The sequence below is a fragment of the Lampetra planeri genome, chromosome 58, assembly GCF_965212315.1.
Source record: "Lampetra planeri chromosome 58, kcLamPlan1.2.h2, whole genome shotgun sequence".
NCBI classification, from domain to species: Eukaryota; Metazoa; Chordata; class Hyperoartia; order Petromyzontiformes; family Petromyzontidae; genus Lampetra; species Lampetra planeri.
Genome location: NC_136164.1, coordinates 2,179,107 through 2,205,818, shown reverse-complemented (window position 1 = coordinate 2,205,818; position 26,712 = coordinate 2,179,107). Strand labels below are relative to the sequence as shown.

The following is a 26,712-nucleotide window of genomic DNA, read 5'->3' as shown; positions in this document are numbered from 1 at the left end:
AGACTCTGGGTTCCAGCCCCGGTGTGTGTGTCTCTGACGGTTCATAATGGCCATGTTGGAGACACTGACCCAGCACTGTTTAGGATCCCGGTTCAAGCCCCGGGGTCTGGGTGTCTCTTTTTGTCTTTCCCGAGGTGCGAGACCAAGTCACCCCCAATTCTCCAGTCCCTTCACTCCAACAGGTCTCCAACACAAATCCTCGGTCAACTTCAACATCACACTCGCGGGCTCCCAAGGTCCTCCGTTTCCGCTCGAGCTCTGGAAGACGGCAGGTCCCCTCTGGCTCAACTTGAGTTGGCCCACAGTTGCCCGTTCCGTGGAACCATGGGAGACATGTGACGCTCTACCTCCAGAAACTCTACTCACAATGTGATTAAAGGAGCTGCGCCCCCCACTAAAACCCTTCATGTGCTCTACACCTCTGCTGAATGAATGCGCAAGTGAGCGATCTACCTGGCGGTTGGAGATGGAGCGTCGGTGAGGGTATAAGCGAGCGAGGTTGTTGGCGATTTAAAGTGTTAAGTCAATGAGAGTGGGTGGTTGAGCGGGTGGTTGAGAGGGTGGTTGATTGAGTGGTTGAGAAGGTGGTTGAGAGGGTGGTTGAGTGAGTGGTTGAGCGGGTGGTTGAGAGGGTGGTTAAGTGAGTGGTTGAGTGAGTGGTTGAGAGGGTGGATGAGTGAATGGTTGAGCGGGTGGTTGAGAGGGTGGTTGAGTGAGTGGTTGAGTGAGTAGTTGAGAGGGTGGTTGAGAGGGTGGTTGAGAGGGTGGTTGATTGAGTGGTTGAGAGGGTGGTTGATTGAGTGGTTGAGTGAGTGGTTGTGTGAGTGGTTGAGAGGTTGGTTAAGTGAGTGGTTGATTGAGTGGTTGAGAGGGTAGTTGAGAGGTGGTTGAGTGAGTGGTTGAGAGGGTGGATGAGTGAGTGGTTGAGAGGGTGGTTGAGAGGTGGTTGAGTGAGTGGTTGAGTGAGTGGTTGAGAGGGTGGTTGAGTGAGTGGTTGAGTGAGTGGTTGAGAGGGTGGTTGAGTGAGTGGTTGAGAGGGTGGTTGAGTGAGTGGTTGATTGAGTGGTTGAGAGGGTGGTTGAGAGGTGGTTGAGTGAGTGGTTGAGAGTGGTTGATTGAGTGGTTGAGAGGGTGGTTGAGAGGTGGTTGAGTGAGTGGTTGAGTGAGTGGTTGAGTGAGTGGTTGAGAGGGTGGTTGAGTGAGTGGTTGAGAGGGTGGTTGAGCGGGTGGTTGAGTGAGTGGTTGAGAGGGTGGTTGAGCGGGTGGTTGAGTGAGTGGTTGAGTGAGTGGTTGAGCGGGTGGTTGAGTGAGTGGTTGAGAGGGTAGTTGAGTGAGTGGTTGAGAGGTGGTTGAGTGAGTGGTTGAGTGAGTGGTTGAGAGGGTGGTTGAGTGGGTGTTTGAGAGGGTGGTTGAGTGGTTGAGTGAATGGTTGAGAGGGTGGTTGAGTGAGTGGTTGAGTGAGTGAGTGGTTGAGAGGGTGGGTGGGTGAGTGGTTGAGAGGGTGGTTGAGTGAGTGGTTGAGTGAATGGTCGAGTGAGTGGTTGAGAGGGTGGTTGAGTGAGCGGTTGAGAGGGTGGTGGAGGGGTGGTGAGCGAGTTCGTGATTTAATTTTCGAGTGAGAGGGTGGGAGATGGAATGCCTGAGTCTAGGGCCCCCCACCCCACTGATGAGACTCGGCTCCAGGAGACCGGGTCTCAAGTGTCTTGAGACTCGGCTCCAGGAGACCGGGTCTCAGTGTCTGAGACGGGTCTCAGTGTCTTGAGACTCGGCTCCAGGAGATCGGGTCTCAGTGTCTTGAGACTCGGCTCCAGGAGACGGGGTCTCAGGGTCTTGAGACTCGGCTCCAGGAGACTGGGTCTCAGGGTCTTGAGACTCGGCTCCAGGAGACCGGGTCTCAGTGTCTTGAGACTCGGCTCCAGGAGACCGGGTCTCAAGTGTCTTCAGACTCGGCTCCAGGAGACCGGGTCTCAGGGTCTTGAGACTCGGCTCCAGGAGACTGGGTCTCAGGGTCTTGAGACTCGGCTCCAGGAGACCAGGTCTCAGGGTCTTGAGACTCGGCTCCAGGAGACTGGGTCTCAGGGTCTTGAGACTCGGCTCCAGGAGACCGGGTCTCAGGGTCTTGAGACTCGGCTCCAGGAGACCGGGTCTCAAGTGTCTTGAGACTCGGCTCCAGGAGACTGGGTCTCAGGGTCTTGAGACTCGGCTCCAGGAGACCGGGTCTCAGGGTCTTGAGACTCGGCTCCAGGAGACCGGGTCTCAAGTGTCTTGAGACTCGGCTCCAGGAAGGCGGGTTTCAGGGCCGTGAGACTCGGCTCCAACAAGGATCTCAAACCCACAAGAGGCACCACAGTCTCTGGGAAACACGACGAACAAACGCGACATTGGAGCCTACCCTGTCGCGAGCTTCCCGCGATTTTGGTCACCAGTTAGGTCATGTTGTTTCAAAACCCGGCCACGATGTGTTTTGACGTCGTGGAAACGCGGGTTTAAGTTCGCGGGAGGCAATTTTGTCTATTTTTGTTTCTTCCCCACGACACATCTTCCGAAGCTGCCTCGTCTCATCGCGAGCAGGCCGGCCTCGCTGTTCCAAGCCAGCAACAGGTACCCCCCCCCCCCCACCGTGAGAGCCGCCACGTTGTCGGAGGGACGGCAGAACGACGGCCGAGAGAGAGAGGGAGGACCCCATGACGCAGCTTTCGCGCGGAGCGGCGGCGGCGGCGCCAGGGAAGATTCCCGCACGGCGCTCTTCCATTGTGCCGCCCCCACCGATTCGAGGGACCTCGCGAGCGCACGCCGCGCGCCCCAAGGGGCCGTCCATAAATGACGTCACGCGATTTTGGACAATTTTTTACCCCCCCCCCTCGTCACGCGGCGTCACAAAAAATCAGACCCCCCCCTTCAAATATGACGTCACAAAGCTCTACCCCCCCCCCCCCAACGGAAGAAGACACACACACATACACACGCGCACCCACACTGACCCACAACACAACTCGCGCTACGAATAGCCCGGCAGTGACAGATTCCCACGAAACACGTGCTGCTGTTACTGTTGTTGTTGTTGCCGTTTCACTCCGTGAGAGCCGGTCGCTCAATCGCGTCCAGTCTGTTTACAGCTGAGAACTCGGAGCACAGGTCCCAGGGGGGGTCCCAGGGGGGGGGGGGGGCACGAACCCCCCCCCCTCCCACGAATCCCCCCCCCCTCCCACCGCCACCTGACTTCTCAGGATGTTCGCCTTTGCCACGTCACGCACTCATCTGCAAGCTGCTATTTATACACGAGCGCAATGAATAAGTGACGCGCTTCAATGTCACAGGCCCATTCGTGGTGCCATCGGGCGTGGCTTTGTCCGTACAAGGATGAGTGGAACGGGAATGGACGTATTTTGTTACGATCCCAATGCTCGATTAAACGGGAATCGACCTATTTTTAAGAATACAAAGCTTGATCCGTGATTGATCCATACTCAAACACATAGGCACATGTATTTAAAACATCACGGCTTGATCCATGATCGATCCATGCTCGAACGCAAGTTGAACTTCTTGGGCACCGTACGTAGACAACCGTGGCTAATCGGACAAACTACACGCAACAACAAGCAGTTCTAAAGAAATGTGTTCTCAATGTTGTATAGTGGTGTAGTGTATAGGTAGTGTAGTGTATAGTGGTGTAGTGTGTAGTTTATAGCAGTGTAGTATATAGTAGTGTAGTGTGTAGTATATCGTACTGTAGTGTATAGTGTAGTATAGCAGTGTAGTATATAGTAGTGTAGTATAGCAGTGTAGTATATAGTAGTGTAGTATAGCAGTGTAGTGTATAGCAGTGTAGTATATAAGTGTAGCATATAGTCGTTTGTATGTTGAACTTCTTTCGCACCGTACGTAGCCAGCCGTGCTCTGGATAGTGGCGGAGGGGCAGCCAGGGGATAGGTCGGACACTGGGGAGATGGAGCGTGTGTCGAGCAGGCGCTGGGCGGTGATGGCTAGGGGAGAGGCCTTCATCCAGCAGTGGAAGGACAGCAAAATGAGCACGAACGAGTCGTTCTCAAATGCAGTGAGGCTGTGCTGCCCTCTAGCGGTGATCTGTCAAAACACCACGACGAGTTTCGAGGCTCATCGCGCAGCGCTTTCAAAGTAAATAAAATCCACAATTATGGCTCAGATTGTAAATTTTGTGGATTTTCTCTCCAACACACATTCCTGCGGAGGGAGCTGGTAGGAACGTTGGGTTGCTCGGTCAATGGCCAGGGTCAACGGCGGCGTGGTGTATTCCGCAAATATGCCCGACTGTGAGGGCGGGCACAAGCCGGCGTGAGTAGGTTAAACGTTGAGTTGTATAAGGGCACCACGGGGTGACCAGCCCCTCCCCACTCAGCCCCACCCCTCCCACCCCCCACCCAGCCCCACCCAGCTCCTCCCCACCCTCCCCACCCAGCCCCTCCCCACCCTCCCCACCCAGCTCCTCCCCTCCCACCCATCCCCACCCTCCCCACCCAGCCCCTCCTCACCCTCTCCTCCCCACCCAGCCCCTCCCTCCCCACCCAGCCCCTCCCCACCCTCCCCTCTCCACCCAGCCCCACCCCTCTCATTTTTTGATGCACGACGGACAGACACAATAATCCCCTGTGGGCTGGTGGAACCAGGAGGTTCCTACCAGTACTAGTAACCAATTGGCATGTTCTGTTAACTTGACACACCTTACTAATTGGTTGTGTCGGGTGGTGGCGGATTTAATGACGCATTTATTTTTACGCAATCTAACCCCCGAAAAAATTGGTCGCGAAAGCCTACGTGTTAAGTTAACGAATTTTACCAGCGTAAGGCCCCACTGAGCAATTTGGCTTATTTTTCAGAAACGACCTGGCCAAAGGTGGCTTATCACGTGGACATTTATAGCAGCCAAATGCTCTAAACGCATGTTGATTCTAAATGTGGAGGGGAATAACTGGAGGGCTCTGATCAGCATAATGAGTCTCCAATACAATTGCACGGCTATCATCGACTGGACCAAAAAGTAAACTATTTGTTTTATTTTACCAGGTAAAGCCAACTGAGCTACATTGAGGGAAAAAAAGTATTTGATCCCCTGCTGATTGTGTACGTTTGCCCACTGACAAAGAAATGATCAGTCTATAATTTCAATAGCAGGTTTATTTGAACAGTGAGAGACAGAATAACAACAAAAAAATCCAGAAAAACGCATGTCAAAAATGTTGTAAATTGATTTCCATTTTAATGAGGGAAATAAGTATTTGACCCCCTTTCAATCAGAACGATTTCTGGCTCCCAGGTGTCTTTTATACAACAACATTAACCGTGTGCGACATCGCCAACGCAGCAGCAGCAGCTAATTTGTGCAATCTCGAGGAAGGGGTCACTCTTGTGAGTGTATAAAAATATAATAATAGTACTTTCTGTTTTTTTGGGTTTAGCAACGTAGTAAAAAATAAAATAAATTAAAATGAAAACAAATAAAATCACGACGTTTCGAAAGCAACACAAGCCTCCGTCTTCAGGTGGTACCGCCATAGCAAAATTGCTTAAATTTTGTTGTTTTCATTTTAATTTATTTCATTTTTTGCCTACTCGACTTTACCGACAAAAACTAAAAGTATGGATCCTTACAGTCACGAAAACTTCAAATCTAGAATTAATATAAGAATAGGTTTTACCCTTTCTGGCAATAAAAGTTGTGTGAAGATGTTAAAACGCCAAACTGAAACCTTTTTTGCAAGGAATCATGTTACTGCATTAACCACACACACTGCTTGTGGTGAACATGAAAAGAAAAAAATGCAATAAAACAAAGAAATGCAATAAAACTAATCAGTTTCAAAGACAACGCATCATATACTATCAGAGCATGTTTATTGTTTTACATGTTCATCACAAGTACCGTGTGGTTAACGCAGACATGAGTTTGTTGTTTTAACATCTTAACCACCGCCTATTCGACTTGCCAGAAAGGGTAAAACGCCTATTCTTATGCGAAGGGGCCTTGCCCGAAACGTCGCCACCCACAGAACGCCCCGTGGCCTCTAGCCCCGCCCCGTGACCTCTAGCCCCGCCCCGCGGCCTCTAGCCCCGCCCCGTATCTTCTAGCCCCGCCCCGCGACCTTTACCCCCGCCCCCTGGCATCTAGCCCCGCCCCGTATCCTCTAGCCCCGCTCCGCGGCCTCTAGCACCGCCCCGTATCCTCTAGCCCCGCCCCGCGACCTCTAGCCCCGCCCCCTGGCATCTAGCCCCGCCCCGTATCCTCTAGCCCCGTCCCGTATCCTCTAGCCCCGCCCCGCGGCCTTTAGCCCCGCCCCGTGGTCAGCCTCCTCCATCGCCCTCCACCTCCACGTGCTTGGGCAGACAAGCGGCTCGGCCTGCCAATTAGAAACTAAACAACAACGCGCCGAATTACTCGGTTTAATACAACAACAATTTGTTATCCTGCAAGTGATTTGCCTCGTCTCTCGTCGGAGCCATGTCGGACAACGAAGACAAGTGAGTGTCTGTGTCTCTGTGTGTCTCTGTGTGTGGTGTGAGTGTCTCTGTGTGTGTGTGTCTGTGTGTGTGTGTCTCTGTGAGTGTGTGTGTGTCTGTGTGTGTGTGTCTCTGTGAGTGTGTCTCTGTGTCTGTGAGAGTGTGTCTCTGTGTGTGTGCCCACACGCGGCCTGGTTGTGTGGGGGGCCCGCGGTGTTTGGCGGCTGCGACAGAGAGACGCCTCCGCGTGTAGGCCCCGGGGCTGGGGAATTGATGTAAAACAACAGTCGGTCAGTCAGTCAACACCCCCCAGAGTTAAACAACTTCGGTCGGTCAGTCAACCCCCCCAAGTTAAACAACAGTCGGTCAGTCAGGCTTTACGGTGGCTATGAGATGTTTACTACCTCGCCTGGTGTACAGGAGGTCGTGGGTTCCATCCCGACCCTGACGCTTGCTGCTGTATATTTGGAGTGTGCGTGTCTCTCTCATCATCACCACGGTGGCTATGAGATGTTGACTACCTCGCCTGGTATGCAGGAGGTTGTGGGTTCTATCCCGACCCTGACGCCTGCTGCTGCTGCTGTATATTTGGTGTTTGCGTCTCTCTCTCCCCGTGGTCGTGTGGATTTTTATCCGGGTCCTCCGGTTTTCCCCTCCACATTTACAATCAACACCACGCCTGTCAGAGTGTTTAGCAGCTAAACATTTCCACGTGACGAGGCACAAGGTTGGGCGATCATTCGTGGGCCAGGTCTGAAGAAAGAGCTACACAGCCCAGCGGGGGCCTTAACCTGGTCAAATAAATCAACACTCGTTTAGTTTTATAGTTTAGTTGCTGGGTGGTGATGGCTAGCGGATGTCTTCATTCAGCAGTGGACTGTTTTGATTTAAAGCTTTCGTGACTGCAGGGATTCATCTTCTTGGTTCTTTCGGTAAAGTCACGTAGAAGGGAAGTAATAAAATAATAAAAATAAAACATAATAAAATTAATCAAACATAAAATTATTCTCACGACGTTTCGGCCACAACGCAAGCAGCCGTCCTCAGGTGAAAACCAGGTCCGTCGAGGCGACAGAGTCTGAATGTGTCTCTGAATGTGTCTCATTCAGACTCTGTCGCCTCGACGGACCTGGTTTTCACCTGAGGACGGCTGCTTGCGTTGTGGCCGAAACGTCGTGAGAATAATTTTATTATGTTTTATTTTTATTATTTTATTACTTCCCTTCTACGTGACTTTACCGAAAGAACCAAGAAGATGAGTGGACTGTTTACGGCCGTCGTTGATAATAAGATCCGTGCGCGCTGCCTCCCCTCTGCGCCCCGCGTCTCCGCCTGCAGTTTCGATGGAGATGATTTTGCTGAAGATGAGGAGGCGATGGACGACCTCGACAATGCCGAGGAGGTGACGGCATCGCCATGAGCGTCTCCCTCTCACCTCGTCCCAGTGTCGTGTATCCTCGTATCACCTTCGCTGTCCTGTGTCTCCCTCCACGTCCCTGTGTCTCCCTCCACATCTCCCTGTGTCTCCAATCAAGTTCCTGTCTCCCTCTTAAAATCCCTGTCCGTCCCTCTGCCTCGCTGTGTCTCTCCTCATCTCACTGTGTCTCCTTCCATCACCCTGTCTCCCTTCCATCTCACTGTGTCTCCTATCTCCCTGTGTCTCCCTTTTAATCTCCCTGTGTCTCCCATCAAGTTCCTGTCTCCCTCTTAAAATCCCTGTCCCTCCCTCTACCTCGCTGTGTCTCCCCTCATCTCACTGTGTCTCCTATCTCACTGTGTCTCCTTCCATCACCCTATCTTCCTTCCATCTCACTGTGTCACCCTTCATCTCCCTGTGTCTCTTTCCATCTCACTGTGTCTCCTATCTCCCTGTGTCACCCTTCATCTCCCTGTGTCTCCCATCAAGGTCCTGTCTCCCTCTTCACATCCCTGTCCCTCCCTCTGCCTCGCTGTGTCTCCCCTCATCTCACTGTGTCTCCTATCTCACTGTGTCTCCTTCCATCACCCTATCTTCCTTCCATCTCACTGTGTCACCCTTCATCTCCCTGTGTCTCTTTCCATCTCACTGTGTCTCCTATCTCCCTGTGTCACCCTTCATCTCCCTGTGTCTCCCATCAAGGTCCTGTCTCCCTCTTCACATCCCTGTCCCTCCCTCTGCCTCGCTGTGTCTCCCCTCATCTCACTGTGTCTCCTTCCATCACCCTGTCTCCCTTCCATCTCACTGTGTCACCCTTCATCTCCCTATCTCCCTTCTATCTCACTGTGTCACCCTTCATCTCCCTATCTCCCTTCCATCTCATTGTGTCTCCTATCTCCCTGTGTCTCCCTTCATCTCCCTGTGTCTCCCATCAAGTTCATGTCTTCCTCTTAAAATCCCTGTCCCCTCTGCCTCGCTGTGTCTCCCTTCATCTCACTGTGTCTCCTTCCATCACCCTGTCTCCCTTCCATCTCACTGTGTCTCCTATATCACTGTGTCTCCCTCCACATCTCTCTGTGTCTCCCATCAAGTTCCTGTCTCCCTCATAAAATCCCTGTCCCTCCCTCTGCCCCGTTGTGTCTCCCCTCATCTCACTGTGTCTCCTATCTCACTGTGTCACCCTTCATCTCCCTGTGTCTCCCTTCATCTCCCTGTGTCTTCCTTCACCTCGCTATGTCTCCCATGACCTCCCCGTGACCACTCTCCCCCCGTGTTTTTCCACGTGCCACCAAGTCTCTCCGCGTCCGCCCCGCCAGTATCCCCCAGTGTCTCCCCACGTGTCCATCTCTTTCCTCACGTGTGTGTGTGCGCGTCCCAGAGTGACCCTATCTACATGGCGCGTATCCCTGTGTGTGTGTTGTGTCTCTCTGTCTGCTGCCCGTGTGTGAGCAGGAGGGCGAGGAGAGAGTGGAGGTGCTCGCTGCGGGAGATGGGACCCCAGGGGCAGCGAAGAGAATCACCACTCCGTACATGACCAAGTACGAGAGGGCACGAGTCCTGGGCACCCGCGCCCTGCAGATCGCGTGAGTCTCGCACGGCAAAGACTGGTCCCGGGGCCCTCTTAGGTCGACTCGGCCTCAAATGAGTACCTGGTCGCGGTGTGTAAACGTCGCCACCGGGCAGACGAAGGTGGCCAGGCGTGGTGCTGGCCACCCGCCACCTCGTGTGCCGTGCCGGCCTTGGTAAATCTACTCGCCAACAGCATTTGCCCCAGCGGTCTGTTAATGCTATACGGGGATCTTTGTCTTCGTGCTGTGTGTGTGAGCAGCATGTGCGCCCCAGTCATGGTGGAGTTGGAAGGGGAAACCGATCCACTGCAGATCGCTATCAAGGAACTCAAGTGAGTCGAACCAGGGGTTCATGATGCATAGCTGTCAACCCACTCGGTTTACCCCGTATTCTTGTACAGGGAAATTGAGTTTTCAGGTTAATATGGCGTACAGCCGTTTGAATACGGGCACATTTTTTAAAATCTATTTGTTTGTGATTGGACTTTGTAGTATGAACGTTGAGATTTATAAGGTCACGGGGTGACCAACAAGGTCTGAATTTGTCTGTAATAAGTTAGGGCACTGATCAGGGGTTGACAGCGATGATTAATGGCCGTGTCGGAGATGCTCAGCTGGCGCTGCTGAGATTCTCTTGAGTCCAATAAAAGGAACAGCTGCCACTGGGGGTCCCCTAGGCCTAGACTGCAGCAGGGCATTGGGTTGGTTGCAGAGGTCGCCATCGGGTACCCGATACCCGTACCCTACCCGATACCCGGCTACCCGTACCCGGAATCAAAACCCCGTTTGCGACCCTGGTGCGGCCGGGTACGGGTAAGTAATCAAAACCCGTATGCGACCTCTGGTTGGTTGACACACGAGAGGTGATGTCAGGTGCGTTGAGCTGTACGCATTGATGTGTGCACCACTCCACAGGCAAATCCCTAAATCCTCGTGTGCATTTGCAGGGCTCGGAAAATACCCATCATCATCAGGAGGTATCTGCCCGACGGGAGCTACGAAGACTGGGGAGTGGATGAACTCATAGTCACGGACTGAACACACACACATGGTTATTCAGATTCATGGGGATGGAGGGTCAGGACTCGGTTCCAGGAGACCAGGTCTCAGCATCTTGAGACTCGGCTCCAGGAGACCGGGTCTCAGTGTCTTGAGACTTGGCTCCAGGAGACCGGGTCTCAGGGTCTTGAAACTCGGCTCCAGGAGACCGGGTCTCAGTGTCTTGAGACTCGGCTCCAGGAGACCGGGTCTCAGCGTCTTGAGACTCGGCTCCAGGAGACCGGGTCTCGGGATCTTGAGACTCGCCTCCAGGAGACCGGGTCTCAGGATATGCAAGTTTTAGTGTTGTGTAGACTTTTACGCATCATATTAAATTAAACAAAAACTCATCAAGAATTGTACATTTCGGAATTTGACAAGTTGTATCGTTGTAATCTTTTTTGAAAATAAACATTTTTAAAAATCAGCCTTGGGTCCCATGTTCTCTCAGCTGTGCAAATGAAATTGACCATCTGCTGCCCTATTGAACAACTATTGAAGGTGTCAGACAATAGTGAACACGTCCCTTGAACTGAGCAACCTCGTTAAGAGCCTTGGGAAAAAGGATTGGGAAGAAATGACAGTGATTCATTGCAAGAGACGCAGAGAGGTTTTGTGAGTTGGAGCCCTCTGGTGATGAGATGTTAACTACCTCGCCTGGTATACAGGAGGTCGTGGGTTCGATCCCGACCCTGACGCCTGCTGCTGTATATTTGGAGTTTGCGTGTCTCATCATCACGGTGGCTAGGAGATGTTAACTACCTCGCCTGGTATACAGGAGGTCGTGGGTTCGATCCCGACCCTGACGCCTGCTGCTGTATATTTGGAGTTTGCGTGTCTCTCATCATCACGGTGGCTAGGAGATGTTAACTACCTCGCCTGGTATACAGGAGGTCGTGGGTTAGATCCCGACCCTGACGCCGCCTGCTGCTGTATATTTGGAGTTTGCGTGTCTTTCTCCCCGGGTCGTCCGGGTTTTCCCTCTACATTTAGAATCAACGTCACGCGTTTTTTGAGTATTTGGGCTGCGATAAATTGCCGCACAGTAAGTCGCTTGAGCTACCATTTGTGATAGCCGGGTCGATTCTGAAAAAGAGCTACATAGCTCAGTGGGCCTTACCTGGCAAAATAAATCAGTAAGTAATATTTGACAACACTTTTTTTTAAACACGCTTTTATGAAATGTACTAGTAATGGAAGAACTGCACGACTCCAGGAAGTGGCCCCGAAGCTTGTCATAACGTCAGGGACCGTGGACAATTAGACCCAAGCCGAAAAATAACATAAAAAAAAATGTTTAAAAATATATATTTTTTTATGAAAGAATATAGTATTGTCATCAGTATGACATAAGTATACCAAGTTTGCAGTCGATACCACATTGGGAAGTGGGTTAAAATTGAGTTACAAGATTTGAGGATACGACAACAACAGACAGAGTGAGTTCATAGAAAGCGTGTAATTATACAAATGTGTTTAGCAGTGTGGTGAGTGAGTAAATGGGTCGGTGGATGAGACATTGATGACATGCACTGTGTTGAGTGGATGTGAGTGAGTAGATCGCGTGTGGCGAGCGGTCCCGCCACGCTACGAACCCAGCGACCCGAGTTCGATTCCAGCTCATGGCAACCAACACGGGTGACGATTATCTGAACTGGTTCTGGGCCTCCCCTAGGTTGACCCAGCTTCAAATGAGTACCTGGTGCGATGTGTACACGTCGCCACTAGGGGAGACAAAGGCGGTTGGGCGTGGTCCTGGCCACCCACCCCGTTGTGTGTCGTGCCGGCCTTCATAGGTGCTACTCGCCAACAGCATTTCACCATACTTCACCGATCCGGGTCATTGCAGGTTTGGTTGAAGGATGGAAACACCCGAGGAACGGTTCAGATGCTCCTAACAGCAAGCCACTGATGTTATCCTGCTGTGATTAAACACCGCGAGAGAGAGGGACGCGTGGGTGAGACATTCCGTGGGCGTCGTGACCTCGTGTCAGCGGGCAATTGCAGGGGCCGCGCCTTTACCAAAAATTGTTTTTGTGTTATCGTGAAACGGAAAATCACATTGGAAGAGCCGGAACTTATTTTTCATACCGGCTCCTCAATTGACTCCAGCCGCGTTTCCGACGGAACCGTTTCGGGTGGGACTGGGACCACCCCGCCTCCCTCCATAAACACCGCAGACTCTGAACGCGCCGATTATTAATTTGTTTTTTTTAGCGCAGCCGCTACATTGTTGTTGTTTATTGTAGACTAACCATGGAACTCTCCGACATATTCTACGTCAAGGCCGAGTACATCGAGACAGTTGAGTCGTTTACGCCTTTCGACTTTTTTTGTTTGCTTCCAAGTCAACGGGGGCCTATGGCGAGCTAGTCCCAGGTCCCACGCCCTAAACTCTTTAAATCGTTAAACTAAAAGAACCTTTAACGATGCAACGTTTCGCTATCAACGCGTTAATTGATGCGCCGTTAATTTACGAGCAACGTCGGTCCATGCGTGTCTGTTTTGGAAGGATATTTGTGATGTGTTGTTGTTTTTAATGGACTTGTGCCGGTGAACACCGCGGGGAGCGGTGGGGCAGCGGTTAGCGCCACGCTGCGCTACGAACCCGGCGACCCGAGTTCGATTCCCACTTGTGGTCAACACCACCGGTGATGAATATCGTAATGGGTCCTGGGCATCTCCTAGGTCGACTCCGCCTCAAATGGGTACCTGATGCAGTGTGTTAACATCGCCACAGGGGAGACAAAGGCGGTCGGGCATGGTGCTGGCCATTCACATAGCTGTCAACCCACACGGTTTACCCCGTATTCTTGTGCAGGGGAATTTTAGTTTTCACGTCCATACGTTTATATACGGGCAGCAAAAAAGTGTCTTTGTGTTTCTCCCCTTGTGATGGGACTTTGTAGACTGAGCGTTGAGATTTATAAGCTGCACGGGGTGACCAATACGGTCTGTAATGAGGTAGGGCACTGATAAGGGATTGACAGGTACGTCGTAGTGTAGTGTATAGTAGTATATAGTGTAGTGTATAGTAGTGTATAGTGTAGTGTATAGTAGTGTATAGTGTAGTGTATAGTAGTATATAGTGTAGTGTATAGTAGTATATAGTGTAGTGTATAGTAGTATATAGTGTAGTGTATAGTAGTGTAGTGTATAGTAGTGTAGTGTATAGTGTAGTGTATAGTAGTGTATAGTGTAGTGTATAGTGTAGTGTATAGTAGTATATAGTGTAGTGTATAGTAGTGTATAGTGTAGTGTATAGTGTAGTGTATAGTGTAGTGTATAGAAGTGTATAGTGTAGTGTATAGTGTAGTGTATAATAGTATATAGTGTAGTGTATAGTAGTATATAGTGTAGTGTATAGTAGTATATAGTGTAGTGTATAGTAGTATATAGTGTAGTGTATAGTAGTATATAGTGTAGCGTATAGTAGTATATAGTGTAGTGTATAGTAGTGTAGTGTATAGTAGTATATACTGTAGTGTATAGTAGTATATAGTGTAGTGTATAGTAGTATATAGTGTAGTGTATAGTAGTATATAGTGTAGTGTATAGTAGTATATAGTGTAGCGTATAGTAGTATATAGTGTAGTGTATAGTAGTGTAGTGTATAGTAGTATATAGTGTAGTGTATAGTAGTGTATAGTAGTGTATAGTAGTGTATAGTAGTGGAGTGTATAGTAGTGGAGTGTATAGTAGTGGAGTGTATAGTAGTGGAGTGTATAGTAGTGTAGTGTATAGTAGTGTATAGTAGTGTAGTGTATAGTAGTATATAGTGTAGTGTATAGTAGTGGAGTGTATAGTAGTGTAGTGTATGGTAGTATATAGTGTAGTGTATAGTAGTGGAGTGTATTGTAGCGGAGTGTATAGTGTAGTGTATAGTAGTATATAGTGTAGTGTATAGTAGTGTATCGTAGGGGAGTGTATGGTAGTATATAGTGTAGTGTATAGTAGTGGAGTGTATGGTAGTATATAGTGTAGTGTATAGTAGTGTAGTGTATAGTAGTGTATAGTAGTGGAGTGTATAGTAGTGTAGTGTATGGTAGTATATAGTGTAGTGTATAGTGTAGTGTATATTTTAGTATGAACGTTGAGATTTATAAGCGGCACGGTGTGACCAATATGGTCTGAATTTGTCTTAATAAGTCGGGGCACTGATAAGGGGTTGACAGGCGTGTGAGAGCCTCCCCCACTCCGTGTTAGTCGCGACGGAGGGTTTGGCCATACTTGGCCACGCTGGTCAGTGCGGGTTGAAGGAACGCTGGAGCCAGGGCCCGTTCAGATGTCGCTCGCCTCTGCAATGTGATCGCGAATCGAACTTAGGATGGCCGACTTCATAGCGCTGCAGGATTCACGTCCTTCATTTAACCAGGTGAGATGACATTGAGATTCTTTGAATCAGGTGAGATCCATTGAGATTAATTACTCACATCAGTCTCTTCAAAATATTTCGGCTCAAGCAAGTGCGAGGTACCATTCATCTCCGTCGATTGCCTGTCGCCGGCGGTGGAAATTCCACATTGCCATGGCGGGACCCAGTCCATTTCTCCTCGCTCTAACCCCCTTTTCCCCGTTCTCTCTCGTCAGGCCTCGGGAAACAAAGTGAGTCGACAGTCCGTGCTGTGCGGGAGCCAGAATATAGTCCTGAATGGCAAGGTGAGTCTGTAGCGAATGATTATGGTGATTTCCACAACGGTCACACGCATCGCCCTGAAGCTAACGCTAATGCTACAGCAGAAGAACTCGCACCAAGACGCGCACTAATACCAGCACACGGATTAGTCGCCTGTTGCAGAGGTTCAGGGTTCATATCCAGCAGCCGCCCTGGTTACTACCGCCGAAATACCACGTGCCTTCTGTTCAAAAGTGGACGGTAAAGAGTGGGCCGCTAAAGTAGAAAATTACACCGAAGTGTATTCAATGAAGATTGTACACAGGTAAACCATCGCCCCCCCCGCCTACTGGTGGACTAATGCCCCAGGTCCCTCTTGCAAATGAGACTCAACCTGGTCTCTTGAAACAAAATAAACTTGAACGCTATTACAACAACACCCGCCATTCACCAATAATAGAAGGTGACGCCACCACGGTGTCGAAGACTCACTGACAGGAGGTCACGGGACAGACCCAGCAGGTGCCACGGGTTGACTGACTGAGACGACTGAGATGACTGGCCGATGCACCACCTGTGCCCCCTACTGTGCCAACCTGCTGTGTTATAGCCACCCGGTGTTCCGCTCGTTGTGAGCGTCGCTCCTCTGCCCTCCATTGTTGTTGGAGGGCGACTGCCTCCAACTGCCCAGTAGCAGCAGCGTCCTTCACGAGCCTCCTCCACAGAGGCCGATCTTGATCCCACTGGGACCGGTCTTCGGCAAGTCCACTCAGCTCCACGTCCTCCTGTACCGCATCAGTCCAACTCTTCTCCAACCCATGTTGTGCCTGTTTAGCCCCCTCTATCCGGCCAAACAAAAGCTGCTCGGGCATGCGGTGGCTGGGCATGCGGGCTACATAACCCAGTGTATTCCACTGTAGTGTTATCGTGGAATACACTCTTGACACGAATACGTTAGCAGTAACACTGCCACTCATACTAACACTAGTACTGTTAGTAGCATGAGTATTAACACTCGCACTATCACCCGATAGCATCATAATGAGAAGATTATATTTGCCACCGATTAAAGCCCGTACAGATAAAAAGCTCTTTTTTTATCAAGGGGCGACTTGGCCGGCAGACGACATTGAAGCGTTCCACAATTATAGATTTAAAAAACGCACGCAATAATGATAGCAAAATTGAGTGATTTGAATAATAGACTCGGTTTAAACAAAGGGCAGAGGTGGCAGAATGCAGATGCTGAGAGACGAAACTCCGGCAGTTCCAAACACTCTGGGGCAGCAGCGACATGAAATGCTTTGGATCCAAATTGTCTTCGAAATCTGGGAACTACAAACAGCAGCGTTCTTCTTTCAGCGAGGGTTGGGGGCCACTTTCGCCGATGAGACATCGTCAGTGTGAGGAGGGCCGCCACACATTGTAAACCATTGGGGTGTTTGTGACAGCAGCACGATGATGATGATGATGACGGTGGTGGGGTGTTTTCACTCTTTGTGTATTGTCGGGGACCGCCCATCAGGGTCTGCCAGTGGCCTCCGGGCCTTGCAATGAACAACACCGGATTAATAGACGTGAGCACGGTGAGTCTACAACGCTCGTACTATGCCCCTGACCGTGCATTGGTCTCCGCTGTCTCAGACGATCGTGATGAACGACTGCATCATCCGCGGCGACCTGGCGAACGTGCGAGTCGGGCGACATTGCGTCATCAAGAGCCGCAGCGTCATCCGCCCGCCGTTCAAGAAGTTCAGCAAGGGGTGACTCTCTCACTTCTCACGCCATCACCACCGTCGTCGTCATCGTCATTACCATCGTGGTTACCGCCATCGTCATTACCATCGTGGTTGCCATCATCACTACCATCACCACCATCACCACCGCCATCGTCATTACCAGCATGATTACCGTCACCCCCACCGTCATCATCACCCCCGTCATCATTACCATCGTGGTTAGCATCACCCCCCACCATCGTCACCACCATCGTCATCGTCATTACCATCATGATTACCATCACCACCACCATCATGATTACCATCACCACCACCGTCATGATTACCATCACCACCACCATCGTCACCACAGTCACCACCGTCATCGTGATTACCTTCACAACCATTATCATCGCCACCACCACCGTCATTGCAATCATGATTACCTTCATCACCACTGTCATCATGATTACCGTCACTACCATTATCATCACCACCATCACCACTGTCATCGTCGTTACCATCATGATTACCATCACCACCACGATCATCATAATTACCATCACCATTATTGCCACCATCACCACCGTCATCATTACCATCATGGTTACCGTTAACACCACCATCACCACCGTCATCATGTTTACCATCGATACCATTATTGCCACCATCACCACCGTCATAATTAGCATCATGATTACAGTCACGACCATCATCACCATAATCAATGGGTGAGACCTGCACGCTACACACATCGTCGTCATCATCACCACCAACATCATCACGGTGTGAGATTCACACATACTACACACATCAACACCACGATCATCATTGTCGTAATTACCATTATTACCATCATTATTACCATCATTATTACCATCACCATCATCCAGGGGTGAGACACATTACACATCATCACCACCACCATCACCACCACCATCATCAACGCATCACAGGGAGATCGTTGTCTGTAAGTGTAGAGCGTATACGTGTATATCCAGCGTCTGTGTGTGTGAACGCTGCGCTACGAACCCGGCGACCCGAGTTTGATTCCCGCTCACGGTCAACACCAGTGACAATTATCTGAATCGGGTGCTACTTGCTCACAGAAATTGCCCCAAAAGTCTGTCAAGGCTACACAGGAGGGGGGGGACCTTTACCTTTGTGCGCTCCTCAGGGTCGCGTTCTTCCCTCTGCACATCGGGGACCACGTGTTCATCGAGGAGGACTGCGTCGTCAGCGCCGCGCAGATCGGATCGTACGTCCACATCGGCAAGAACTGCGTCATCGTGAGTGCTCGCACCCTCTGCACGGCGACGACACGGAACCGGTCCGCAGGTTAAACCCGAGGGATGGATGGTCGGCGGGGGGCTCAGGCGGGGGGCCCCTTTTGGAGCGCTCCACGTCTCGCAGGCGTAGAGGGAAGGGAGGGGCAGGCACGAGTGTGGCCGAGACAAAGGTCCGGGTTGCTTTGCCTTGGAGCGACGGGCCCAGGTAGCTTGCGCACAGCGACGTTACGCGTCTGATGAAAAGATAATGCCGCTGCGACTGATTCGAAGCAAAACCTCGGCTGCTGAACCGGGTCCGGTCGTAAAAACAAACTGCCCAAGTGCGGAGAACTCCACTCACCGGACAACTGCCCTAGAAAGATCCCCTGTGTAAGTAACCTTCATCAGACCATAGAGGCGAGTGCCGTTTGCGAGTAGCAGCACCTCCGTACTGTGGCACATGAGGGGGGGGGGTGGCCAGCACCGCGCCCGGCCGCCTTCGTCACCCAAGTGGCGATGTTTACTACACGCCACACTGGGTACACTCACTCGCACACACGAACACACACACACACGTACCCTCACACACACACGTACCCTCACACACATACGTACTCACACACACGTGCCTCGCACACACACGTACTCTCACACACACGTACTCTCACATACACGTACTTTTACACACACACACACGTACTCTCACACTGCAGACCAGGGGGCGACCGTACAAACCCCACGCAGAAAGGCACACCCAGGCCTGGAACTGAACCCGGGCGCCGCTCGCCATAGGCTCGCTGTGAGGCACGAGTGTTGTCGGTGCGTGACGCCACCGCGTGCGATTATGTGCGACTGTGTGCGACTGTGTGTGACTGTGTGTGACTGCGTGCGACTGTGTGCGACTGTGTGTGACTGTGTGCGACTGTGTGTGACTGTGTGTGACTGCGTGCGACTGCGTGTGACTGTGTGCGACTGTGTGCGACTGTGTGCGACTGTGTGTGACTGTGTGTGACTGTGTGTGACTGCGTGCGACTGTGTGGCACTGTGTGCGACTGTGTGCGACTGTGTGTGGCTGCGTGTGACTGTGTGCGACTGTGTGTGACTGTGTGCGACTGTGTGCGACTGTGTGCGACTGTGTGTGACTGTGTGTGACTGCGTGCGACTGTGTGGCACTGTGTGCGACTGTGTGTTGCTGCGTGTGACTGTGTACGACTGTGTGTGACTGTGTGTGACTGCGTGCGACTGCGTGTGACTGCGTGTGACTGCGTGTGACTGTGTGCGACTGTGTGCGACTGTGTGTGGCTGCGTGTGACTGTGTGCGACTGTGTGCGACTGTGTGTGACTGCGTGCGACTGCGTGTGACTGCGTGTGACTGTGTGCGACTGTGTGCGACTGTGTGTGGCTGCGTGTGACTGCGTGCGACTGTGTGTGACTGTGTGTGACTGCGTGCGACTGCGTGCGACTGTGTGTGACTGCGTGCGACTGCGTGTGACTGCGTGTGACTGCGTGTGACTGTGTGTGACTGTGTGCGACTGTGTGCGACTGTGTGCGACTGTGTGTGACTGTGTGTGACTGTGTGCGACTGTGTGACTGTGTGTGACTGCGTGCGACTGCGTGCGACTGCGTGCGACTGTGTGCGACTGTGTGCGACTGTGTGCGACTGTGTGTGACTGCGTGTGACTGCGTGCGACTGCGTGTGACTGTGTGCGTCTGTGTGCGTCTGTGTGCGGCTGCGTGCGGCTGCGTGCGGCTGCGTGCGACTGCGTGCGAATGCGTGTGTCTGTGTGCGTCTGTGTGCGACTGCGTGCGTCTGCGTGCGACTGCGTGCGGCTGCGTGCGGCTGCGTGCGTCTGCGTGCGACTGCGTGCGACTGCGTGCGACTGCGTGCGTCTGCGTGCGTCTGTGTGTGTCTGCGTGCGACTGCGTGCGGCTGCGTGCGACTGCGTGCGGCTGCGTGTGTCTGCGTGCGACTGCGTGTGTCTGCGTGCGACTGCGTGTGTCTGTGTGCGTCTGTGTGCGACTGCGTGCGGCTGCGTGCGGCTGCGTGCGGCTGCGTGCGGCTGCGTGCGGCTGCGTGCGGCTGTGTGCGTCTGTGTGCGTCTGTGTGTGACTGTGTGTGGCTGTGTGCGTCTGTGTGTTACTGCGTGTGGCTGTGTGCGGTGCAGGGCAGGCGCTGCGTGCTCAAGGACTGCTGCCGCATCGAGGATGGGACGGTGCTGCCGCCGGAGACGGTGGTGCCTCCCTTCACCAGCTTCTCCGGCTCCCCCGGTGAGTGCGGGCGAGCGTCTTGGCCTTCACTCGCGCAGCCGATGCAATCTCTAAACTGTAATAAGTCATTTTTAAAAATACTTTTTTTTAAACACGCTTTAATGAAATGTACCGTACTAGTAATGGCAGAACTCCACGATTGCAGGAAGTGGCCCCGAAGCTTGCCATAACGTAAGGGACCGTGGTGATTCACAGCCAACGTCAATTGAGCGTGGACAATTAAACCCAAGCCGAAACATAACATCTAAAAAATATATTTTTTAAATACATTGTTTTTTTATTATTAATGATAGAATATAGTATTGTCATCAGTATGACATAAGTATACCAAGTTTGCAGTCGATACCACATTGGGAAGTGGGTTAAAATTGAGTTACAAGATTTGAGGATGCGACAACAACAACAGACAGAGTGAGTTAAATAAAAGCGTGTAATAATAAATCGACTCTCAGCTATCTTTTTACTTTACCGGTGTAAAGAGCCGGAAACAACAGAGACCGCTCGCCGGACGCGGTGCGCGCGCAAACGGACGGTCGGCAATTGCGTCAGGGCCTCTGATCGGTGCAGAGAGGCCTGTAACGAGGATTGGGTTTGGGCCGGAGAGTTTAACCGATTGGACGAGAAATGCGAGTGTAAAAGGCGGGGAAACGAGGGTGGACCGTCGGCGGAGATGGTGGACAACCGTCAGGAGGAAGAGGAGGTCGACGAGGGAGAACGGCCGAGGGAAGTGGGGGTGAGCGAACACTGAGAGAGAGCGGGGGGGGGGGGGGTTCGAGGGGAAGGAGGGACGCTTGGAGAGAGGACGAAGTCGGAGCATTGAGAACCAAATCCCGGGCCTAGAAATCGCGTTGCTGTGTCCACAGTAGTTTCAAGTTTCATGTATTAGGTCTAGCCCTGTGAGCCATGCGGCTCGTGAGTCGGGTGCAACCGCAACAAACAAAAACATGAACGGAGAAGATCTACAAGCGACGACGCGCAACAGAAACATCCTGGGATAAACCAGCAAATCTTCCAGAAGAAAAAAAAACACCACCGCATTACAACGCCATGTACAAAACTCCCCGTGTGACGCAAGACTAATGAAGGCTGTTAGCAAAGCGAGGGCGTGTGTCGGCGTCACTCCACCAGGTGAGGCCCTGCTGAGCTACCGAGCTGTCTTGTCAGAAGCGGCCTGGCCTATCACAAATGATATCGCGACGAAACGGCGGCTTTTTGGACATTTACAGCCGCCACTCTCAACGCGCGACGTTGATTCTCAATTGTGGAGGGAAAAACCCGAGGACCCGGAGAGAAATCCACGCGACCACGGGGCGAGAGAGACACGCAGATTCCAAATGTACAGCAGGCATCAGGGTCGGGATCGAACCCACGACCTCCTGCATACCAGGCGAGGTGGTTAACATCTCGCCACATTGACGCCCTACAGAAGGCTACACAGGGGATGGGTTAACTCATCCCATCATCTGTCCCTCCGAGGTGGATAAAATGAGAACCATTAAAACAATAAGTACCGGGTCAACCGTGGTCTTTCGTACGGCTGCTCGTGTAGATGCAGAGCCACGACTCCAGTGTCAGAGTCAGGTGGTCAGGCCAGACAACCGCGTCAGGAGCACGCGGAGTAGTGAGTGTATCGTCATTGTCGTCGTCGTCGCTGTGATGTCTCCTTTGTGGATCTGGGCATTGCGTCGTTATATGTGAGCGGGTGCGAGTGTGTGTGTGTGCACGCGTCTTAGCTTAACGTCGTTTATGTAGCGCCCGGAGCATTAGGAACGATACAGCGCGCGCATGCGACTTGTGTGGTGGTGAAGATGAGGGAGATTTAAATAGATGAGAGGAAGTAGTGGGGCAAAATCTGTGATGCGTGAATTGGGTAAAAGAAAAATGTATGAGAGCAAATGATGACGAATGGATCAGATGGATGGGGAATGATGCGCTCCAAACCCGGCGACCCAAGTTCGATTCCCACTTGTGGTCAACACCGTTGATGAATATCTTAATCGGTCCTGGGCCACCTTTAGGTTGAGTACCTGGTGCTGTGTAGTAAGCATCGCTACTCGGGAGACAAAGGCGGCCAGGCGTGGTGCTGGCCACCCACCCCCTCGTGTGCCACAGTGCCGGCCTTCATAGGTGCTGCTACTCGCTAACAGCACTTGCCCCAAATAGATGTAAAGTCTATACGGGGGATCTTTGCCTTTGGTTCAGGACTGTGCACCGGGGAGCTACCTGAATGCACACAGGACCTGATGATGGACGTGACCAAGAGCTACTACCAGAGGTTCCTGCCCATCTCACAGGTCAACTGAGAAGAGGTGAATGTCACCCTCGTCGTCATCATCTCCATTGTCGGCTCATCATCACCATTGTCGTCGTCGTCATTGTCATCATCACCGTCCTTGTCGTCGTCGTCATCATCATTGTTGGCTTTATCATCATTGTCATCGTCGTCATCGTTGGCTCATCATCACTACCATCATCGTCATCATCATCACCGTCAGCAGTAGCATCAGTTTCAACAGCAGCTGCAGCAGTAACTGCAACGTTGTCAACATCATCTCCATCTCATCGTGGCTGGCATCATCATCATCACCACATAAGCGGTGGGATCAGCAGCAGACATCGCACAAGCAGCAGAGTTATCATTTGCAGCAGTGATAGTAGCAACAGTGACAACATCATCATCAGCATTTCCATAATCGGCAGCAGCAGCATCAGCAGCCACATGATTTACCGTCAGTGGCATTACCATCATAATTACCAACATCATCAGCAGTAGTAACAACATCTTCATCATCATTCATAATAAAGGTTTATTATGAATAATATTGGTCGCGAAAGCCTACGTGTTAATCTTCATCATCAGTTAATGCAACATCATCACTGGCATCATCATCATCACACTTTTGTTGATGTTGTTACAGTTGTAGTTTACGTAGTGATATCTGTGAGAGGAGGACCCCTTTTGCCAGAATCAAAAATGATGAAAATAAGAATAGGTGTTTCCCTTTCTGGCAATAATAAAACAGGAGTTGTTTTAAGATGTTCAAACACCAAATCAATACAAACAATGTTTGCATGGTCACCACAAGTACTTTGTGTGATTAATGCAGTAAGTTGATTCCTTGCAAAATGTTTCTATTTGCCGTTTGAACATCTTAACACAACTCCTGTTTCATTGCCAGAAAGGCTAAACACGTATTCTTATTTTTGACACATGCTCTGATAAAAAATGATGCATTCTCTTTGAAACTGATGGGCCTACCCCAGTGTCGGCAGCCTTCCTGATGGCTTCGTCTCACCAGCGGTGTTAGACCAGAGAACAGCAACGAAGACAAATACCTGAGCGGCAATAGCTGGGCCTGAGCGGCTTTATCTATGGCGGGGGGGGGGCCCTTTTGCGAGCATCAAAAAAGGTGACGTAAGAACAGGGGCTTCCTATTTCTCGCAGTCGGTGTCTGTTTGGCGTTAGAACATCTGAACACACGTGTTGCTCTTGCCAGGAAGGATCAAAGCCGATTCCTTATTTACACACAGTGATGTTGGTCAGAATAATCACGATGCAGCTGCTGCTGCATGAGCTTCTGATGCAGCTGATGATGATGTCAACTTTTAGAAATTTTTTATGTTTTGTCCGTTTTTGTTTTGCAGGAACTTGGACTGTTGTTAGCCTTTTTGTTGCGTTCAACTCGAAGAAAACATCTCCGCGTAAAATGGTCGCAAGAGTCAACTCTCGATTACCATTTGGAGCATGGGGAGGGGGGTGGGGGCGGTGGCGGGGGGGTAAGAGTGGCACGGCTCAAACGTAAACCACGGATAATGCAAAATGCATGTAAATGACGATATGAACCGTATTCATATTGATTAGCTATGGGTGGAGTTGTGGGGGGGGGGGGGCAGACTGTGACCACGTCTGTTTTTATTGCTTCTATAAAGTAGCTGTTGGATTACTTTGCCAGGATGACCCCCCCCCCCCGACGAAGCGAGGAGTGGCGAGCAATCGCTTCAATTGCCGACAAGTTAGCGGTCGCGTGGCCCCATCCACTGCCTCTGACCGTCCACCAGTGAGGAGCGGAGCTACTCAACTGGTTTCCTTAACCGACGTGGTTGTGATCCCATGTCCACCCACTCTGACCGTCCACCAGTGAGGAGCGGAGCTACTCAACTGGTGTCCTTGCGGTTGCGTGGCAACTCGAGTGTCGAGGAAGCCCCGACGGGTGAGGAGCGGCGAATAATGAAACCGGCTCGCACTTCAAGACGTTTTTATTTATTTTTGTTCGCAATATTTCACCCGCAAGCCGGACAACGAGGAGAACAACAACAATTCGCCAGTCGAGAGTTCACTTGCGGAAGGAGAGACACACTGCTCCTGCCAGCGGGAATGTGGAATTTACAAGGTTCTTTAACGATTCGCCGTTGACTCGTTCAACGAATTGTCACGGTTCCCGACTGGCAACCTCATCGGCAGCGGCAACGCCATCACCGCCATCACCAGCAGCAGCAGCATCATCATCGTACGCTTAGTGATGTCGACGGTTGTAGATTATGTTGATCTTGATGGTAATTATGTATGTTTGTTGAACTTCTTTCGCACTTTACGTAGCCAACCGTGCTAATCGGAGATGCGGGGGAAGGACAACACACTATGGGTCTCTGTGAGTAGTCTATGCGTCTCTGCGTGAGTCTGTGGGTCTCTGTGTGAGTAGTCTATGGGTCTCTGCGTGAGTCTGTGGGTCTCTGTGTGAGTAGTCGATGGGTCTTTGTGAGTGTATCAGCCTACTGCGGTTGTTGCCCATCTGAGCACTCTCCTTGCTTGGCTTCCGATATCCGACGAGATCGGACGAACGGAACGAGTGAGTGCGTGCAAAATCTAAATGACTGTCCAGCAGCGTGGAGTTATGATGCAGCTACTTATGATGCTGCTGATGATGATAACGATGATGCTGGTAGTAAAGATGTCGATGCTAAATTTTGACCAATATAGAGTCCTTCTCGTTTTCAGCCGTCTCTTCTGTACCGTTTCCTCTCGATTTCCCCGTCTCCTTTTGTCCAAGTTGCGGCCGCTCCGCGCGACGTCACGGCAGTGTGCGGCGACCGGCAGCACGGAGATTTTTTTTGTGTCCACCGTGGACGATCGATTCCGCACTCTGTCAATCGAGCCGTGGGTAACGTCGACCACCACGTGCCCCCCACGAACGCGATGACGATGACGACCGCCGCTGCCGATTTGCTGTACAAACCACAAATCTGTCTATCGCCTGATGATGCCGGTTGTAATTACTGGCGAAACGTTGTACTCAGATTGTAAATGTTGTGGCTTTGCTCTCCAACACATTGGTGGCGATGTACTAGTAACGAATTGGCATGTTTTGTTTACGCGACAAACCTTACTAAATGGCCGTGTCGGGTGGTGGCGGGTTTAATGACACATTTACGCGATCTAACTAAAAAAAACCCTCCATTATGAAAGAAAGCATCACGATTAAACATGCCAACGGAATCAGATGTTCGGGATCTTGCCTCATCTCGCTCGGTGCACCACACGAGTCACATGGGTTTGAGTTTTATCGACGGCAGCGTCGTATCATTTGCACCAAACCGCATCTCGCAATCGCCGAGGAACCTCCGGCAGAGCTGGAAGGCAGCAGCAGCAGACAGGCGGTGAGAAAGAGCTTCATAGCTCATCGGATTCTGATTCTAGATTTGAAGCTTTCGTAACTGCAAGGATTCATACTCTTAGGTTTTTTCGATAAAGTCACGTAGGTAACAGTAAATCTGGCTGTGACGGTCCCACCTGATGACGGCGACTTGTGTTGCCTCCGAAACGTCAATTTTTATTTCTATTATTTTTATTATTTATTCTGAGTCGGCGCTACCAACAGTTGCCCAAGATCTGCAGTCTTGTCTTTATTCAGGAGTTTGCGCGTCTTATCTCCCCGTGGTCGCGTGCATTGTTTTCTCCGGATCCTCCGGTTTTTCCCACCACATTTAGAAACAACGTCGCCCATGGTCAGATTATTTGCTGCTATGGATGTCCACCTGATGATGAGAAGCCGCCACTTCGTTGAGCTATCATTTGTGATGGCCCGTGAGCTTTGCCTGGTAAAATAAACACAGCTATGCGATTTAAAAGTATGGCCTTTTTGCCAGGATCAGAGTGGAAAAAAATACAAGACTAGATTTTACCCTTTCTGCCAATAAAACAGGAGGAGTTGAGATGTTCAAACACCAAATATAAACCTTGTGGTTAATGCGAACTTGATTCCCTGCAAAAGGTGTCTTTGGTGTGTAAACATCTTAGCACCTTTTTTTATTGCCAGAAAGGGTAACAGATATTATTATTATTACTATT

The 26,712-nt window shown here is 51.0% G+C and overlaps 2 protein-coding genes across 3 annotated transcripts; both read left to right on the top strand.

The window, feature by feature from the left end:
- The first annotated feature begins 6,290 nt into the window (after nucleotides 1-6,290).
- Nucleotides 6,291-10,924, top strand: POLR2F (RNA polymerase II, I and III subunit F). Its single transcript, XM_078618581.1, has 5 exons — nucleotides 6,291-6,495; nucleotides 7,813-7,876; nucleotides 9,344-9,474; nucleotides 9,720-9,791; nucleotides 10,407-10,924. Exons 1-5 carry the CDS (start codon nucleotides 6,476-6,478, stop codon nucleotides 10,495-10,497), a joined length of 378 nt encoding a protein of 125 aa, XP_078474707.1. The 5' UTR covers nucleotides 6,291-6,475; the 3' UTR covers nucleotides 10,498-10,924.
- Nucleotides 10,925-12,629: 1,705 nt separating this feature from the next.
- On the top strand, nucleotides 12,630-25,865 carry LOC144735978 (dynactin subunit 5-like). Of its 2 annotated transcripts, none has more exons than XM_078618580.1 (7): nucleotides 12,630-12,801; nucleotides 15,088-15,156; nucleotides 16,757-16,875; nucleotides 18,008-18,119; nucleotides 20,264-20,366; nucleotides 22,569-22,675; nucleotides 24,506-25,865. In XM_078618580.1, the coding sequence occupies exons 1-6, from the start codon at nucleotides 12,754-12,756 to the stop codon at nucleotides 22,667-22,669; spliced, it is 552 nt and encodes a 183-aa protein (XP_078474706.1). In that variant the 5' UTR covers nucleotides 12,630-12,753; the 3' UTR covers nucleotides 22,670-22,675; nucleotides 24,506-25,865. The 2 variants fall into 2 exon arrangements, with proteins under 2 accessions (XP_078474706.1, XP_078474704.1); XM_078618578.1 differs by having other exon boundaries at nucleotides 24,012-25,865.
- The last annotated feature ends 847 nt before the right edge of the window (nucleotides 25,866-26,712 follow it).

Excerpts from the sequence above, each read along its gene's own strand:
- POLR2F (XM_078618581.1), top strand. The coding sequence starts at position 6,476 with ATGTCGGACAACGAAGACAA. Across the intron at positions 9,475-9,719 it reads ACCCGCGCCCTGCAGATCGC|CATGTGCGCCCCAGTCATGG; the intron begins GTGAGTCTCGCA and ends GTGTGTGAGCAG. Across the intron at positions 9,792-10,406 it reads ATCGCTATCAAGGAACTCAA|GGCTCGGAAAATACCCATCA; the intron begins GTGAGTCGAACC and ends GTGCATTTGCAG.
- LOC144735978 (XM_078618580.1), top strand. The coding sequence starts at position 12,754 with ATGGAACTCTCCGACATATTCTACGTCAAGGCCGAGTACATCGAGACA. Across the intron at positions 18,120-20,263 it reads TCGGCAAGAACTGCGTCATC|GGCAGGCGCTGCGTGCTCAA; the intron begins GTGAGTGCTCGC and ends TGTGCGGTGCAG. Across the intron at positions 20,367-22,568 it reads CAGCTTCTCCGGCTCCCCCG|GACTGTGCACCGGGGAGCTA; the intron begins GTGAGTGCGGGC and ends CCTTTGGTTCAG.